This window comes from Varanus komodoensis, unplaced genomic scaffold (assembly GCF_004798865.1).
Source record: "Varanus komodoensis strain SLA01 unplaced genomic scaffold, ASM479886v1 scaffold11, whole genome shotgun sequence".
NCBI lineage: Eukaryota > Metazoa > Chordata > Lepidosauria > Squamata > Varanidae > Varanus > Varanus komodoensis.
In genome coordinates, this window is record NW_025335317.1 from 30,379,418 (window position 1) to 30,398,144 (window position 18,727).

General features: G+C 40.5%; 1 protein-coding gene across 17 annotated transcripts in view; it reads right to left on the bottom strand.

Annotated features, from left to right (window-relative positions):
* Window positions 1–18,727, bottom strand: part of JAKMIP3 (Janus kinase and microtubule interacting protein 3) — a 90,650-nt gene that overhangs the window by 58,549 nt on the left and 13,374 nt on the right. For all 17 annotated transcript variants that reach the window (XM_044420734.1, XM_044420740.1, XM_044420737.1 and 14 more), the window contains exon 2: window positions 14,623–15,120. In XM_044420734.1, the coding sequence (XP_044276669.1) occupies window positions 14,623–15,120 (498 nt within the window). The remainder of the gene's footprint in view (window positions 1–14,622; window positions 15,121–18,727) is intronic.

An 18,727-nucleotide genomic window follows, 5' to 3' on the forward strand; every position in this document is an offset into this window, starting at 1 on the left:
TCTGGGATGGAGTTCACCAGGCCCTGGAGATCTGAATGTTTTTATTCCATCTAGGTATTGCTTGACCTTTTGTCTGTCAATTTTGGCCTGCCATCTCACTTTCAACTTGTATAATACTTCCTCTTGGTTGTAGACTTTCTTGTGGGAGAAGACTGAGGCAAAGTAGGAACTGAGCACCTCTGCCTTTTCCTTGTCATCTGTTATCACTCTACCATCCACTTTAAGCAGCTGGTCACCCTTCTCTTTCTCATGTATTTTGTGCTGGATGTATCTGAAGAAGGCTTTCTTTTTCTTCTTACCATCTCTTGCTAGTCTCAGTTCATTTCCTGCTTTAGCTTTCCTGATGCTATCCCTTCCATCCCTTGCTATTTGTTTATATTCTTCTTTTGTGGCCTGGCCCTGCTTCTACTTCCTACATATGTTCTTTTTTTCCTTTCTTTCAGTCTATCACTTAACTTTTTGTGTAGCCAAGTAGGCATCCTCTGATTTCTTCTACACTTTTTGCTTGATGGAATTGTGCATAGTTGTGCTTGGAGAATCTTCATTTCCAAAATTTCCTAACCTTCTTGGACTCCTTTTCCCATAAGGGTGTATTGCCATGGCACTCTGCTTATCATTTTTCAGAGTTCATTAAAGTTGGCTTCCTTTTTTATTTTTATTATTTACAATTACGTTGAAGAAAAAATACAGAACAAAAAAAAACTAACATAAACAGAACAAACAAATGAATAAAATAAACAAAGTTGCCAAGGGAATTACAAACACAGCCCATATACTGCAGGACCCAGAACCAACTCTCTTCATATCTTCCCATGATCCATGAGAGTTTGCAAAAAGAAAAGAAAGAAAAGAAGAAAAGAAACAAGAATCAATATTCTACATATCAACAGGTTTTCTAACCATTTCAAATTCTAATGCCTTCCTTTTTCCCTTCCAAATTCCTGCAAACTTCTCATTCTAAGCACAATAAAATTTCCATTTCTCATTAAATTCTTCTAATGGTCTTCTGTTTACATAATTAGTTAGCTTTGCCATCACTGCATATTCTATCTGCTATCTATTTCTCTATTCTTCAATGGTTGGGGGTTCCAGTGATTTCCTTTTTGAAGCTATTGTGATTCTTGCTGCCATAGTCATATACTTAAATAACTCTGACATATTTTTAAAGGGTCTCCGGAACGATATTCAAAAGCATGTTCTTGGGACTCATAGGAAACTTAATTTTAAAGATTTTCTCCATGTATCAATTTCCAGAATTTTTATGTTATTTCACAAGTCCACCACATATGATAGAAGGTCCCATCTACCTTGTTACATTTCCAACATTTTACATTATAATTCTTATCTTTTTCCCTGCTATCTTTTGGAGTAATATACCACCGATAAAACATCTTATACCAATTTTCCCTTAGTGCTTAACTACCTGTGGATTTAATATCTTTCTTCCCACTGATCAGATAGTATTTCTTCACCAAGATCCTGTTTCCAGATTGTCATGTGGTTTTTCTCTTGATGGCTTTCAGTATAGTATAATAACAGTTTGTAAAGTCCTCCCAGTAACTGATCATGCTGCTGTGTAATCAGCATTTCAAAATATTTCAGATCTCTTAAAATGCCTTCTTCTGGTTGAGTTTCCCCCTTTAGTCTTGAAATCAATTGATGGCAAACAAGCCATGTTATATTTTTCCCTTCATCTTTCAGTTGTTGCCAAGATTTAATTCATCCTGATTGGTTAATAACATCTTGATAAGTTACAAGATCGTTATTTCTCCTTGAGTGTTTTACATATGCTTCAACTGGAGACACCAGGGAGGAGATGGGAGGACTATTTTTTTTTCTCATGGTATACCAAATTTTAATTAAACTATCTCTTAGAGCAAGATTATTATTTAAGATCAAAGACTTCTTAACTGATGTTTTAGTCCATAAAAGATTATGTATTCTGTCTTCAAGATCAGCCAGTTCCAACTTCACTCACCTATCATTAGCATTTCCATCCCGCACAAGAGCGAATCTTCCACAACTATCACTCTTCTCCTTTCATTGCAAACTTTGGTATTCTTTTCCTTTCTTGTCTCTTTTTCAGAGTTGCACAATGTGTCCTATAGTTCTTTCACAGTGGGTTTCTCACATCTCCCCTTCTCAACTAACTTGGGAGTGGTTTGAGAGTTCCACTGCTTCCACAGGTGCAGAGTGTTTTCTAGGTCTTCTGCACTTAACTGCCACCCTATTCCAGGAAGTTTCCTCATCTTCCCTTCCCTCAGGGTTTTCTTCTGCTGCCTCAGCTCGCTTGATGCTCTTCTTGCTTCTGGAGTACACTTAGCTGTTGCAGCTGCTCTGCTCTGTCTGAAAACTCTTCATTTTCTTTTATTATGTGGAGGGTGGACACTTGCTGCTCCAGCGCTCTCACCTTTTCTTGTAACACAACTTCGAGTAGGCAGCTGTTGCTGTTGCTGCAGGCCACCACCACTGTGGGGTCTCTTTGGTTCATTGTTTGTGCAACCTTAGTGATCCTGCCTTTGGGGGAGGGGGGCTGTTGTGACAACTGGTGTTTTTGAATGTCTTCACTAAAGGTTAGCAACACATTCCAACTAGTAAATGGGAGTGTGTTACAAGAAAACGTGTGTGTGTGTGTTTTCCCGGGGTGGGGAGAATTAAGGTGAAATAAAGAGAAGAGACAAATGAGGAAAAAATATTAGGGACCTTCTCCTTGACCTCCCCTGCTTAGCTTCTCTGCCAAACTCCTGTTTGCTCTACCTGGTCGCTTGCTCCCTGGTAGCTTGGCTGCATGTATCACAGGGGCCCTAGCCCAGCTGGGGCAGCTTGTTGCTAGCAGATCAAGCCACTCCCCTTCAGTTAATCAGCAATCAACAGCTAATCTGGAACTTTCCTTCAATTTTCTCTTAGAAAAACAAACAAAAAAAAACCTTTTAGCTGGGCTAGTGCAGGCCTGTCTCTGCTTGCCTCTGCCTGACTCTGTCTCCTCTTCCACTACACCTCCTCCTCTGCCAAACTCTTGTTAGCTCTCCCTGTTTGCTCACTCCCTGGGAAATTGGCTTTTTGTATTGCAGAGGCCCTAGATCAGCTGAGGCAGCTTGCTCTGATCTGCTTTACCCTGTGAAGAGTCAGGAACCAGAATAATTATTAATTATTAATTAATATTATTAATAAGTTTTTCTAATTGTCCATCTCTATGTATGAGTTGAAATATGTGAACCTGTGTTATCTTTCTCCCCTGCGTAGGTGACGCAGTTTCCTCCCTCCCTCCCTCCTTCCCTCCTTCTGACTAGCTCTGTTTCTATGTTTCCTTCTTTTTTCTGCAATGCATAAAGTGGCCACCAAGCCAGCTCTTACCATTTTAAATCTTGACCTTCATGGTCTTATGGGGTTGCCTCTCAATGGCCATTTTGCATTACTCTGGTTGTGAAGCACACAGTTAACATTTTTCTTTCTCTGTCCCTCTTCTTCCATATTTATTAGAAGCTTTTCTATTCCATCCCCTACAGAACATCTCAGGATGATTGACAATAAGTAAGTAGAATAAAACAAACCCCATCTGACTATTAATATACTAAAACCCAGTTAAAATCAATTAAACATTAAAATAATGGAACAATAAAAAAGATTTTGCCGGATGCCAAAAAGAATATAACATCAGCACCAGGCAAACTTTCTGGGGAGCGTATTCCATAGTCTGGTTATATTACAGAAAAAAATCAAACAAAAACCCTTTGAGTATGTCCATTTTAAGTTCACACCATAGCGCTGTTGTAACTACAAGAATAAAACTGTGTTTCTTTCTCTTTCCTGATACTAACCATACTTACATGGAAGGTTACCCCAATTTTTTGCAAAAAAGATAAAATATAATATCATATATGATAAAATGTACATTTATAATAATCTACATATCCAGTCTGATGCACCCTTATGATACAATACTTTTAGAAGAAGTAGAGGAAGAGACACCAAACTGCATCCTGTCAGCTCCAGTGGGCCTTGGGATTCCCATGCTGGCCCAACTGCTAACAATCGTACCACTGCTCCCATCAGCTGCCACTCTGTGGGTGGTCAGCTGGGGCACTGGGTTTGGAGTCATGGACTTTGGCCTGGACGTCTAGCTGTAACTGCACTGCTATCCCTCAGCTAAGTGTGAGAGCTGATCTGTGATCCATGTGGTACTCATTCAGTTTAACTGAGATGGAAAAGAAGATGGGCTGAAGGTCAAAATTATCTTGTGGCAATGGGAACTTACTGTAGGACAGTGGGGTTGTTTCTCTGCTGGGAGTGCTTATGCCGTCATACCACACCTGCTCCATTTGTATATTTGTAAATAAACCAAACTTACAAATCATCTAAAGTCTCTGGTGATCTCTCCTTCAAAAGAAAACCAAACCTGGTGCTGCTCCCAGAAATCGTCATTGCTCTGTGATGCAGGGAGCACGTAAGAATATTTAAGGAAGCACTTTTAAATAAACCCAGTAATCCTAAAACCTTTAAATAAAACCAGTACTTTAATAAATCCACTTAGTGCTTTTTAATAATTCCAAATAGGGTTTGGAAAAGTCTTAGTGTTAATCTGGAATACAGTTTGAAAACTACTGCATTCAGTTGTGTTGGAAAAGTAAACGCATCTTTACTGCAATATTACATTTCAACCAATATACTTGCTCTTGTCATAAACAGTCTGGTATCAATTCTTTTCCCTTCTGTGCATCATACACTCTATAGCTGACCCTTTGTGGGGATATTTTCTTCTCCAGAAAAGTCTTCTTTTTCTCTTTTCCTTTCCTTTTTTAAAACTCTCTCTATATATGACGCAAGCTTTTTCCTCAGAGCAGCTACATAGTTTTGTTTTGAATGTACATCAGGGAAAACAACGAACATAGGAGTACATTTCAAGTCATTCATCCAAGGGAAAAAATACACATGAACAAGAATGGGAGGGGAAAATGCTCTTTGAGACATGCAGTAGTCATAGTACATAATGGTAGAGCACTGTTATTATATTATAATTTAATTCTAGTACAACAGTAAAAATATAGTCATTGTAAGATGACATACAACAAGAAATGCCTGCTATGCATTTATCTTGAATTATATATGCAAGCTGCAACACAGAGATACTTATAAAGGCAGCAAATGGTGGGAAAAGAGGATTTAAAAACTTGAACAGCTAAATCTCCAGGCCTTCGAACACACGAAGTTCTCACAAGAAGCCACATTTTAGTTTAGGCAACCCTCAGCCACATATACATATGCTGTACATATAAAGAAAATGAAAAATAAGTTAAAAATAGTAATAGAATTGCCTCTTACTAAGATTTTCCTTTCTACAAAGAAAAAATAACCCTGTGAATATTTTTTTTTAATGTGAGAAAGAAACAAAGCAAAATGCAATTGATGATGTATTTAAGGAACCGACATGACAAATGATACCATTTTAACAGAATGAAAGATTACAAGATACAGCAGGAAAATGAACACATATAAACACAGAGAAGCACAGACACATACTCTTTTGCAGGCTTTTTTGCTCCATCCTATAAACACAAAAGAAACGTTAGTGTAGAAAAGGAATTAACTCACTGGGAATGCTGTGTCAGTATCCAGATGTATATCCCCAACAGGGTAGCTCACATGTTTGTTTCAAGACTCTAGGAAGTGGTGCTCACTGTGCCTTGCCTTCCTTATCATTTTACCCTAGTTACTTTCGATAATAGAAGGCCTACTTGTGTGAAACAGTACCTACGAATATACATGAGCAGGATAACCAATCATCTTAAAGAAAATGTCTTGCTTAACATCATGGAATATTTTCGCTTTACGTTAAGCAGGTTGCGCCTACCAAGAATGCATTTTAATCATTTATTTATTTATTTATTTATTTTTCGATTTATATCCTGCCTTTTTCCTACAAAGGGCTCAAGGCAGCTTACATCATTCTCCTCCTCCATCTTATCCGTACAACAACAACCCTGTGAGGTAGGTTGGGCTGAGAGTCTGTGACTGGCCCAAAGTCACCCAGTTGGCTCCATGGCCGCGCGGGGACTAGAACCCGGATCGCCTGAGTCCCAGTCCCATGCTCTTAACCACTACCCCACACTGGCTCCCAGCTGTCAATTATGAGAGCATCATGCCATGAAATATGAAGATTTCCCTCCTCACTGCCAGTCCACCCCGTGCCAGTGTCTGCTGTTTAAAAATGCAATTTCTAATACTGTTTTGACCCAGTTGGTTGTCAGAGCTGTGCTTATTTGTTTCTTAGACTACATTAAAACCAACATGTAATGCCTTGCAGAACTGTTTATAGCTTGGTAGCCTTCATCAGCATTGTTAATATGGCATTTGTAGCAGATGGATGAAATGGAAGGCTACATTTTCAAACATGCAGCATCTGGGTTCAAAAAGACAAACAGACCATTTCTGGGCAGTGGTTTTAATTGCAAATGAGAGAATACATGCCACTCTTTGGCAAATATGTGGCTTCCACATTTCCCATAGGCAAGCTGTTAACTCCTTCCTCTATCAAAATGCCATTTTTCTAGACTAGTTATGCAGGTAAGTAAGTTTTAAGTCATTTATTAGTGAAGAGGAAAATAAAGATCTGGTAATGAAAGGGGGGAAAGCATTCTTCAGTCAACATGCCAGCTTTCTCTAATCATGTACCCTGCAGATGTTTTAGACTACAACTTCCAGCATTCTTGATCATTGCTGATGCTGTCCAGGGCTGATGGGAGCAAAATTCCAGCACATTTCAAGGACTGGGGAAAGCTGCCATATTCCATTGTTGGGCATAATAAAAGATACAAGGATACCTTATGAAGTTACTCTACACTGAATCAGGCCATTGGTTTACCCAGCATGGTTATCTCTGGAAACAGCCCTCCAAGAGGTTTTGTTTTCCAGCAATTACTACTCAAAATCAAAACCTTAGAAAACAACCAAACAAAAAATCAATTCAACATGTGTGTATGGAGTGCTGGACTGGATGGACCTTTGGTCTGATCCAGCATGGCTTTTCTTATATTCTAATGTTCTTACGTTATAACATTCTTGCATTCTTATTTTCTTATGAATCTTATTTTCTTACAGTCTCAAAACAAATATCACATTTTAATAACAGGAAAAGTTGTGCTAATGCCATCCTGCGATTTACACCATTTTTCCACATTTTTTCTCCATTACCCTCTTGTAGAGAAGTCTAGTAAAAAGTGGTTTCTCATTTTAAAAAAATGTTATTCATTATTAGGTTTTACAGAATTACTAAAAGAAATGTTGGCTAAACAGCATAACAAATGCATTGTGACATGAACTTCCAAATTATACATAATAGTTGACGCATGCTCTGTAATTATGCTGGTATGAATTAAATTGTTTGCTTGGAATTATTTTTCTCCTGTTAAGCAGAACTGTGCCATTAATATGTAGCCTATACTCAACAAGACAAACAGAAGACATGATAGCTACATGGCTAAATTATAGCTAAATTAAAAGTTCAACACAGTTGTTAAAGGGCACTTATGGTCCTCTGATGCTGCCAAAATATATCCTGGCACTTCTGTTTGGATATACATGTATATATATTTCCTGCAATCAGATGCAAGCAATTCTCTAACTGTTGTATTGGGTTCAGTCCAAGGTTTATGATGGGACAGGGGCACTAATATTAACTGGAAAATGTCACTCTGCTGTTTTATCACTAACATGCTACTCTGTCTAATAGGTTAGCATTGCCTGTTGGCAAACATTAACAGTAATGTTTTCCTCACATGATTTATCATTTATGTATGTGAGATTTAAACACCCAGACTGGGTAGGAAACTGTTGGGGCTGAAATAAAGGCAAGAATCTGTATGCAACGACACATACACATGCACACACAAACCCCACATTCAAGTTTTATTTTGTGCCTCCATTTTGTGAAAGCTTTGCCCGGAAGCAGGTTGTGAAGCACAACAGACAAAATAAGCCACTTAGCTTAAAATGACAAGGATTTGTGAAATCAGGGAGAGATTGTCCAAGAACTGGTAGTACAGCACACGCATTTGTAATCTAAACTGGCCCAAGTCTCAAACTGCAGGGGAAGGCTTAACTAATATCTTGTGGAAATGGCAACAATTCCAAGTGTTGATTCAAGAAAACACAGGGGCCAAGGCTGCATGAGGACCAGATAGGGCTTGGGAATGCAAGAGGAAAGATACTGTAAATTATAGCTAAGGACAGGAGAATTTGCACTCCCCAAGAAGCAGGACACTAGGGGCAATAAGGGCAAATGATCCTCACCTGGAATACATCAGGCAATGTCAGCCCAGGAGTCATCTGATGAACGAAGTGAGGACAAAAGAAGGGAGTAGAGAAGACTTGGGGTCCTCTTCAATTAGAAGTTCTCTTTTCTGTGGGAGGCTCTGTTGAAGAACGCTGTGCAACCTTGTATATTGGAAGTATAGTATCCTGTGTTTAGAGCTAGGCTAGGGAAGGTTTGTTGTTCTGTGTCTGGGAGGCCATCAGGGCTTGGGGTTTGTGGGGTGGGGAGCTTTGATTGCTCATTAATTCTGCCAGTGCTGCTCTCCAATTCCCCTTTTCTTTCCCCTCCTTCTTTGCGCATGATTGTGCCTTTTGGGAAAATCTGGTTAAATCCTGGCAGAAAAAGGTTCCTCATGTGTACTTTTGCGTTATAAAATCAAGCCTGCACTCTTTTTCAAAAGCATCGACTTTCCGAGCCAAGTCACTGTTTAAAATGGCACTCCTCCCCACTCCTTTCTCTGGCTCTTCTCGCTGTAAGCCAGAGCAGACAGGCCATTCAGTCGAATATACATTCACTGCTACAATGTAGCTACATAATCCCTTCAGGAATTCACAGTTTACCAGGAAGTATCTATTTTGCTAGCCCAGAGTGCTCCATGCACCTTAGCCAATCAGAAAGGTGCGGGTGCATTACTAAGGGTCTCAGCCTTCCTGATAATGGAAAGTAACACAGGGGCTTATGATTTCAGGGAAGATTTCTCAATAGCTTGAATTTACACATCTAAGCAGACCTGAAGATGGGTTCAGGTTTCTGGAATGTACTCAACTGAAATGTCAATACACTGCAATTAGAAATAATGTAATCTTATTGTCATTTGCATGTTTGGCTGATCTTCCTTATTTGTTCTGTATATGATGACCTCAGAATTTCATTGTAATGTCTGCGTTCTGTCATCAATTGCTCTGTACCTGTGTACGTGACCGGGACAGTATAAAATGCTCTGTACTTGTATTGAAACCTTGCAGTGGAGTCTACCTCTGCCCAGTAATGCATTATCGTGAGTTGAACCTGCAGGGAACCTGGGCTTATGTTAACAAAGCAGCAGAGGTTCAAACAGCTGATCTTTCCCACGAACCCAAGTTTTTATTTCCTCCTCACAAATTGAAAACTGAGATTCTGTGATGCCTTATGTGTCTTAGTGGTTTTAGACCCTCCACTCCTGTTTTGTTTTGTTTTTTTTTTTTAATAGAAACACAGAAGAAACATAGAGAGAGTCAGAAGGGACCTCCCTGGCCATCTAGTCTAACCCCCAGCTCCAGCCAGCTCTGCTCATGACATGCCTACCATGTGCATGTCCTGCCTATCCTTGAACACCCTCACCAATGGGACGTCAACTACCTCTCATGGAAGCCCATTCCATACCCAATCATCTCCCCTCAGTGCTTGGGTTGTCATGTACTGAATTCAGTGTCTGATCCAAAATGGGACCAGGGAGTCTCTGGGCAGAGGTTACAGCCCAGTGGGCTGCTGGGTGGTGGGGACTCCAGGGAGGCTGACCACTACAACACTTTCACTAAACTCCATTATAGTGACTGCTGTTTCAGGGCCAAACCATACCTTGCATGTAAACATGTGAAACTGTAACCTGATGGCTTAAGGTGAAAGAATTTGAAAAACTAATTTGGAAGGAAGTTATTTTAAATGGAGGGATGCCTGATTCTTTTTCTCACCTACTGTCTAAATCACATCAATTTCCCACTGCACTAGATTTGAAACACATGTCTGGGCAAGTCTATAAAGGCTGCAGGCTGCAGGTGTTGGGAAAATTTGGATAAATCCTGTCTGAAAAGCATTACTTCTGTGTGCTTTTTTGCATTGTGGGATCAAATCCTGTCTTCCTTCTCAAAACCAAGCTGTCACTGTTTAAAATGGCATCCCCCCTCCTTTCTCTCACCTTTAGCTGTGGGCTACAGTAGACAAGCCATTCAGTCCAAATATACACTGTAAATAGTCATTGTTTGAATTCAGTTTACAAGGAAGTATCTTTTGATAGCCCAGAGGCTACATGTGCCCTGGCCAATTCAGAATGTCTAGAGTCTAGATAAGAGTCTTTGAGTTCATGCATAGATTCAGTAGCTTGAATTTATATGTCTAAGCAGACCTGGAGATGGGTTCAAGCTACTGAACTAAAGTGTCAATACAGGCAATTAGAAATATTGTAATCTCATTGTTACTGTGTGATTGACTGACATTTCTTTATCAGTTCTGTATGTGATGACCTCAGAATCTTATTGTAATCTCTGCATTCTGTCATCAATTGCCCTGTACCTGTATGTGACTGGGAGTGTATAAAAACTCCCTAGTTGTGTTGAAGCTTTGCAGCAGAGTTCACTCTGCCTGTACAGTAATGCATTATCGTGAGTATGGACCCTCGAGGAACCTGGGTAAAACAATAATGCCTCAGATGGTCAGGACACTTGGTCTTTCCCACGAACCTGAGTTTTATTCCCTCTTCTCAAATTGAGATTCCAGGTTTCTGACACAGGCTACAGTTAGATAATAATGATTATTAACTTACATTAATGTTATACATTGCGTTCTTCCTTTTGCAAGGAAATCAAGGCAGTTTACAAAATTTTCTTCCTGTTTTATCCTTCACAGCAATGCTGTGAAGTTGGTTAGTTAGAGAATCAGTGAGCAACCCAAAGTCACCCAGTGAACTGAGAGGAGACCAGAACCCTAATCTCCTGAGTTTCAGTCCCAGATGCTAATCACTACACCACACTGATTGTACCCTGAACCACTGAAGAAAGATACAAACTTCTGTGAGAAATTAGTTCTATAATTATGGTCTCTGCTATGTTTGAGGTGCAGCAGCAAACAAATTTCTGCTGTTATGATCCTGGAGCTACTACAGGTCACATACTAAGACTGTCCATACCAGTGCAGTCTTCAGAAAACATTGGTTAGTTTTTTCAACACGTGCGATTCTGGTCAGCATTCAGTCTACAACACTTTTTAAATTGGAGATATCACATGTTTCTTGTGAGAAAATGGAAGCAAATTCCTCATTCTTCTCTGAAGCTCCTTGCACCATTCTCACACTGCCTCCCCAAGCATCTGGAGAAGAATTTTAGGGGCACAAGGAGGGGGAATGTGAAAAACAGCATTAAGGAGGCTATTAGAGAGAAGGCTTCCTTCATAAAACAGAAGCCCTGGAAAAAATGAGGAAACAGAAGGGACCACAGGCTTGCACAAGGGAGATCCAGGCTGATAAGAGATGCAAAAAAGCATTTTGAGAAGCACATCATTAGCTATATAAAGGTTAACAATAATGAGTTCTCTTAATATGTCAGAAGTAGGAAACCAGCTAGAAAGGCAGACTATGGGATGATAATGGAATGAAAGGAGTACTAAAGGAGGATAAGGAGATTGCAGGAAAGCTGAATAAATTACTTTAAGCTTTGCAGCAGAGGATACAGGACAGACACCTGTACCCAACTGTAGCTATTCAGGAAAGGACTCTGAGGAATTAAAGCAAACAGAGGTGACAAAAGATGAAATTCTCAACTTTGTTGACAAACTGAATATTAATAAATCACCAGGCTCAGATGAAATCTCAGATGAGCTCAAATAGGAAATTACTGAGATTAGCAAATATAAATACCATTTTTAAGGGATCTGGTGCAATCCTGGAAATTACAGTTTCTACGTAAATTGGTTGAAAACATTATTAAATACAGAATACAGAGGGACAAGCTCTGCTGAAAAGGGATTAAATGGCTCCTGCAAAGGTAAGTCCTATCTCACTTACCTAGAATTCCTTGAGAGTGTTAGTAAGCACATGGGCAGGGATCTGTAGGCACTGTATATTTGGGTTTTCAAAAGTCCTTTGACTAAGTCCCTCATCAAAGGCCCCAGAGCAAATTTGGCAGCCATGAAATAAGGGGAGGTCTTGTCATGGATCAGTTACTCATTAAGAAATATAAAGCAGAGTGGGAATAAATGGTAATTTTTCCCAATGGAGGGAGGTAACCAGTGAGAACCCACAGGGTTCTGCATTAGGACCAAAGCTTTCCAACCTATTTCTGAATGATCTGGAATTAAGAGTGATCAGCAAAGTGGTCAAGTTTGCAGATGACACCAAAATATTAAGGGTAGCCAAAAGGGATTGTGAGGGTCGCCAAAGGAATCTCTCCAAGCTGGAAGGATGGGCATCAAAAGAAAAATGCAGTTCAGTATAAGTAATGCATGTTGCAGCAAAAAAAGATACTTAAAGTATATGTTAGGATATGAGTAAGTGGTGAGTCACCAAGAAAAGGATCTTGAGTTGTGGTTGGCAGCTTGATGAAAATGTTGACCTAGTGCAAGCCTGCTGTGGAAGAGGCAAACTCCATGGTAGGGAAATTTAGGAAAGGAATTAAAAATAAAACTGCCAGTATCATACTGTGTTTATACAAATCTAAGGGGTGACCACACTCAGAATGTTGTGTAGAGTTGTGGATGCTACACCTAAAAAGATATTGTAGAGTTTGCAAAAGTGCAGGGAGGGGCAGCAAAAATAATCAAGTGGTTGGAGCCACTTCCCTATCAAGAAAGTTTGAGTGGAGACTCTCTCCCCCCACCCCCATGAACATCTGAGACTGTTTAGCTTAGAAAAAGGGCCCTCCAGAAGCAGTAGGAAAATTGAGAGCAGTGGGAAGGAGAATGACCAGCATCACCCTTGCTCATGTTGGACCCATGTGAGTTGTACTAGGATTGGGTTTACGCAGAGTGAACAGGGAGGAGATCAACTGCTGCTGGCTATAAGAAATCTGTTTGCTATTTTCTGCAATGTCATACTCTTAGGGCAGGTGTTTGCCATTTCTATTGTTTATTTATGCCTTAATAATTAAGAAAAGGTTATTTGGTATTTTTGGCCCCAGTTTACACAATACTGAAAAATAATATTTGGTATTTTGTTGGAATTATTGCTGTTACCCATTCTGTAATTTGAAATATGATGCTGATATTTAGGAAGTAAATTGTTTGCATTGTTTTTTGTTGTAATGATATAATTATTGTAATTAATGTATTAGGAGATTTTTTTTATTGCTGTGAGTTGCCTGGGGAGCTTCAGCTGCTAGTTAGTATAGAAATCAATGTAATTCATTCATTTCAATAAAGTGAATGTAATCAATTAAAATTATGCTTTATATTGACCAAATAGATTGTCATGAAGATAATAGCTACAGTTTTATCCTATTCTTGCTTTGCATAATATCTCCATGCACAAAAGGAGGATCCAAAGTACTGGGTTATGTAAGAAAAATATGGAGCTAGTCAACCAATGTCATCAAACTGCACAAATTCAATAACATGGGATTTAACTCAGTAAGAGTCACTTATCAAAACAATTTATTTTTCAAATAAAAATGCATATTTTCCTTTGGAAAAACACAGAGGATCCTGAGCATAAACTTTGAGAGCTACATCTCCCTGAGCAGATCTTATTTCTGTGAAAAAATGATTATTTAATGAGGTTCATTTGTGTTTGTCATTCTGATCATAGAAATCAGCAAACAAAAAAAGGCTCAGTAAAGATAATAAATCAGCTGAAGTTCTAGAATGGATTTCATGAATAATTAACTGCAGAAGGAACGCCTTACTAGAAACAGTTTCCCACAGTAGTTTTAGAAGACATTAAGACTTCAATGTTAAACCAAATTTCACAAACAGTAATGTGCAGCTAAGATTATGATTAATGTGGAACAGAGAGGAAAATTGGATTAGACAAATACCTAACTAACACATGATTTTCTAAAGTACAAAATTCAAAGTGTTTAAAACTCATTTAAAATGAAAACATTCTAACTAGATATTTAAAGAGTGGACTTATAAATAAAATGTAACAATTTATATAACACAAATCAATTATTCTGGAAATAAAAGCCATATAAGGTTTACTTTATGAATTACATTTTTCTTACAAAGAAAGCATTCTTTCTGTCTATATATCTATCTTTGGAACTGAACTTAAAAAAACAAAACAAGCCCCTACAAAAAAAAAACCCTCATAGTAATGCAACATTCATCTCTTGTGGAGCTAAAATGATCATTTAAACATGACAGCAGGGGAAGAGATAACCTTGAGCAGAATCTTGTAGCCTGTTACTTACAGTGAACATATGTTATAGAGGCAACCTCATCAAAGACATTTTCATTAGTGCTGGATGAACCTCAGAAAGATCAGAAATTCTGTCTGGATTAGCCAAAAGCAGGATGCTTAGTCATTCTTGTGCATTTAAACTATTCTTAGCATAAACATGATAGCAATTAACATGCCCTGCCTTCCTTCTCATAAAATCATTGAAATGATTGAAACGGGCACATACCAATCTGCGGATTTCCCGCTCGCATTCTCGCTTGATTCTGGTGATTTCTTCTTGGTGCAGATGATACACACTTCGGATCTCTGCTGCTTTAATTTTGTCAGCTTGAATGACCACAGATAAAGCTTCCTCCACTTGCTTCTTAGCCCCCTTAAGCTCTGAAATTTCCTGTTGCATTTTGAATTTCTCAACTTCAAATCCTTTCTTGGCCTCTTCCTTTGCTTCTGAGAAAAGCATTGTCTTTACCTTATCAGGCGTCCCATCTCTTACAACATTAAGTAAGGCCTGTAGTCTTTGAATTTCATTGTCTTTAATTTTTATAACTCTAAGAAGCTCAGCTTCATGCTGTCTTAAAAGTCCTTCTCGAACAGCCTGAAGCTCCTTCATTTTTTCTTCATGAAGTTTAGCCTTGAGTTCTGTTACAATCACTGTGTTTTTATGTTGTTCGTGTTCTTTGATCTGCTTAACTTCCTGATTCTTCTCTCTCTCTAGCTTGCTGACCTAGAAGAAAAAGACGACGAAGAAGAAGAGATCACACAATATATTTTAAAGTAGGAACGGGCAAGTTGTGATCCTCCAGATGCTTTGGTCTTAGCCAATGTAGCTAAGTCCTAGCCGGTATAGCTAATGGTGAGGAATGATGGAAGTTGTAGGCCAAACTTCTGGAAAGCCACAAGTTGACCATTCCTGTTTCAGAGTAACCTGATCACCAGGTAATATATATTGGACAAGATACTCTTAACAGTGAAATCAGCAGATTAATTATTGCCAACTAAGGGCCAAAAGAACCATGATACTAAATGAGTAAATATATTTAATTCATCTGTTTTTTTTCCCATTAACATCAACCATTAATGTGAACGTATGTGTGTGTCAGAAGGTGTGTGAAGAGTTGAGATGGCAGATTTCCAGGCAACACAGAGGGCTGCAGAAAGAAAGAAAGAAAGAAAGAAAGAAAGAAAGAAAGAGAGAGAGAGAGAGAGAGAGAGAGGAAGGAAGGAAGGAAGGTTCCACTGTGCAGCTTTCCTGTATTGTGTAAACAGTATATTCCCCCCACCTTTTCTGTTTTGTTTTATTGTTTTTAATTGCACGTGCTGTGAGCCATTCCGAGATGCCGAGGCATGTGGCGACAGCATATAAAGGTTTTAAATAAATAAATAAATAAAATATTTTTTTAAAATACAGAGGGAAAAAAAGCATAAATACAGACACATCACAATATCAATAATATAATGTACAAAAGTGCAACTAATAAATGAAAAAGTAAATAACACAGTGCCCCCACCAGCCAGGAGACCAATAATACCTCCATTTTAATTCATATAGTATAACAATTAATAATATATAATATACTTCAATTATATCCATATCCCCTCCAAAACTTCATATAATCTTGATTAGGTTTACAACCTTTACCTTCTATCAGTATTGCTTTTACAAAATCTTCCCAAATTTCATTGTATTTATTTGCTATTATTAACCCTTTTAAATTTATTTCTGTTGTCAGTTTATCATTAATTACCATATTCCATATTTCATTATACCATTCATGCCTTTGCAAGCCCAATTCTGTTTCCAATATTTAACTGTCACTAACCTAGCTGCCATTATCAACCCTAGGATCAATTCTTTCTTAATTTCATGTATATCTTGTTTTTCAATAACAATAACACAATTCTTCGTGAAATTTCTAAATCTTTATCTAACATTTCTCTAATTTCATTACACACCATAATCCAAATTTGCATTTGCCAATACTTCCATCATTAAAGCAAATAATACTGGGGATAAGGGACAACCCTGTCTTGTCTCTTGGTTTAGAGTTATTGTTTCTGTAATATACTTCTGTAATTGTTTCTGTGTGAGAGACACGCTGGGACAGGGTGGGGCACAGGGAGGGGCCCTGCGGCCTACAAAGCGCCGGCTGCGTCCGGGGCCGGCCCCCGGGAGCAAACCAGCGCGTTGGATGGTGACGGCCTAAGGGCGATGGCCTAAGGGCGGTGACGCCGCCGTTTGGGGGCCATTCAGGGGCCGAGCAGGGGACTGGGCTGGCCGAGGGCTTTGGTGGTTGGCTTTGGTTTCGTTTGTGGGCTAGCAGCGGATTAAGTAGGATGTTTTTAGTAATTTTAATTGTCGGTTTTAGGTTGCTTTTAATTGGTGCATCTCGTGCTTTACTATGATGTCGCCTGGGGAGCGCGTGGGCGCCGCTATCGGGGTGGTGATGGGCAATGGACATTATGGCGTTGGGGGTCTAACGGGTCTGCATAGAAGAAGGAGGGACAGATGGTTAACACCTGTCCTTCTTTCTGGTTATTCCCCCAGCCGGCGGGTTCCAGGTAGACTTGTCAGCTGCCCCCCGGGCCTGTCGATGCTGCTGCTTAATGCCAAGTCGGTCCAAAATAAGGCAACACTCATCCATGATTTGATCATGGATGAGAGGGCCGACCTGGCTTGTATCACAGAGACCTGGGCAGGTGAGGGGGGGATGTCACCCTCTCACAACTGTGCCCACCTGGGTACCTGGTCCAGCACTGACCACACCTGGAGGGGAGGGGAGAGGGGTCGCTCTGGTTTATCGAGCTTCTATCTCCCTTGTGGGGCTTTCTGTCCTCTCGAGGCTGGGGCTGGAGTGCCTCCACTTGGTGTTGGGTGACCGAGACAGATTCTGTTGGTGTACCGTGCACCCTTCTGCCCAACAGACTCCCTGCCTGAGCTGACGGAGATCGTCTCAGACGTGGTGTTGAAGATTCCCAGGATGTTGGTCCTGGGGGACTTCAATCTCCATGCCGAGACGGTTTTAACCGGGGCGGCTCAGGACTTCATGGCCTCCATGGCAGCCATGGGGCTGTCTCAACACATCAGTGGCCCGACCCATGAACGTGGACCTGGTTTTCTCGACAGGGCAGGAAGAGGGTGATCTGAGGGTGAGGAATTTAAGTTTGATGCCCTTGTCATGGTCAGATCACTTCCTCATAAGGTTTGAGCTCGAGAGCGGCCTTTCCCTCTGTAAGGGTGCAGACCAGATTGTATTGGTCCGCCCCCGGAGCCGGATGGATCCTGATGGATTCCTGAAAGCTCTGGGGGATTTTCCGGTTGACAAGGCTGGTGATCCTGTCGATGCCCTGGTTGAATTGTGGAATGGGGAGATGACCAGGGCTATTGACACGATCGCTCCCAAGCGTCCTCTCCCACCTGGCAGAGCCCGTTCATCTCCTTGGTATACACCTGAATTATGGGCAATGAAGCAGGTTGGGAGACGTCTAGAGCGTAGGTGGAGAAGATCACGGGGTGAATCTGACCGAACACACTTAAGAGCCCATTATCGGGCCTATGCTGTGGTGGTGAAGACAGCGAAGAAGAAATTCTTCTCTGCTTCCATTGCCTCCTCACAATGCCGTCCGGCGGAGCTCTTTCGGGTGGTGCAAGGGCTGATACATCCAGGCCCAAAGAAAGATCTCGTACCACCCTCAAAGGCCCGCTGTGACAACTTTGCCAGGCATTTCAGAGAGAAAATCGTTCAGATTCGTCACGAGCTTGACTCTACTATTGAATCAGATTCTACTGAGGAGATGCCAATGACACCGTCGAGTCCACAATTAATGGATGAATTTCAGTTGTTGCAGCCTGATGATGTGGACAAGGTGCTTGGACAAGTACGCCCTACCACCTGCTTACTAGACCCATGCCCATCTTGGCTCCTTAAGAAAGCCAAGGGCGGGATTGGGACCTGGATCCTGGAGGTGGTCAACGCCTCTTTAAGAGATGGTCAGGTACCTTCCTCTTTAAAAGAGGCGGTAGTCCGGCCAGTCCTAAAGAAGGCATCCCTGGATCCAGAGGTGGCCGCCAATTATAGACCGGTGGCCAACATCCCGTTCCTGGGCAAGGTGCTAGAGCGTGTGGTGGCGGGACAATTCCAAGCATTCTTGGATGAAACTGATTATTTGGACCCATTTCAGTCCGGCTTCAGACCTGGGTACGGCACTGAATCTGCCTTGGTCGCCCTGTACGATGACCTGTGCAAGGAGAGAGACAGGGGGAGTGCATCCCTGTTAGTTCTCCTGGACCTCTCAGCAGCTTTTGTTACCATCGACCATGGTATCCTTCTGAA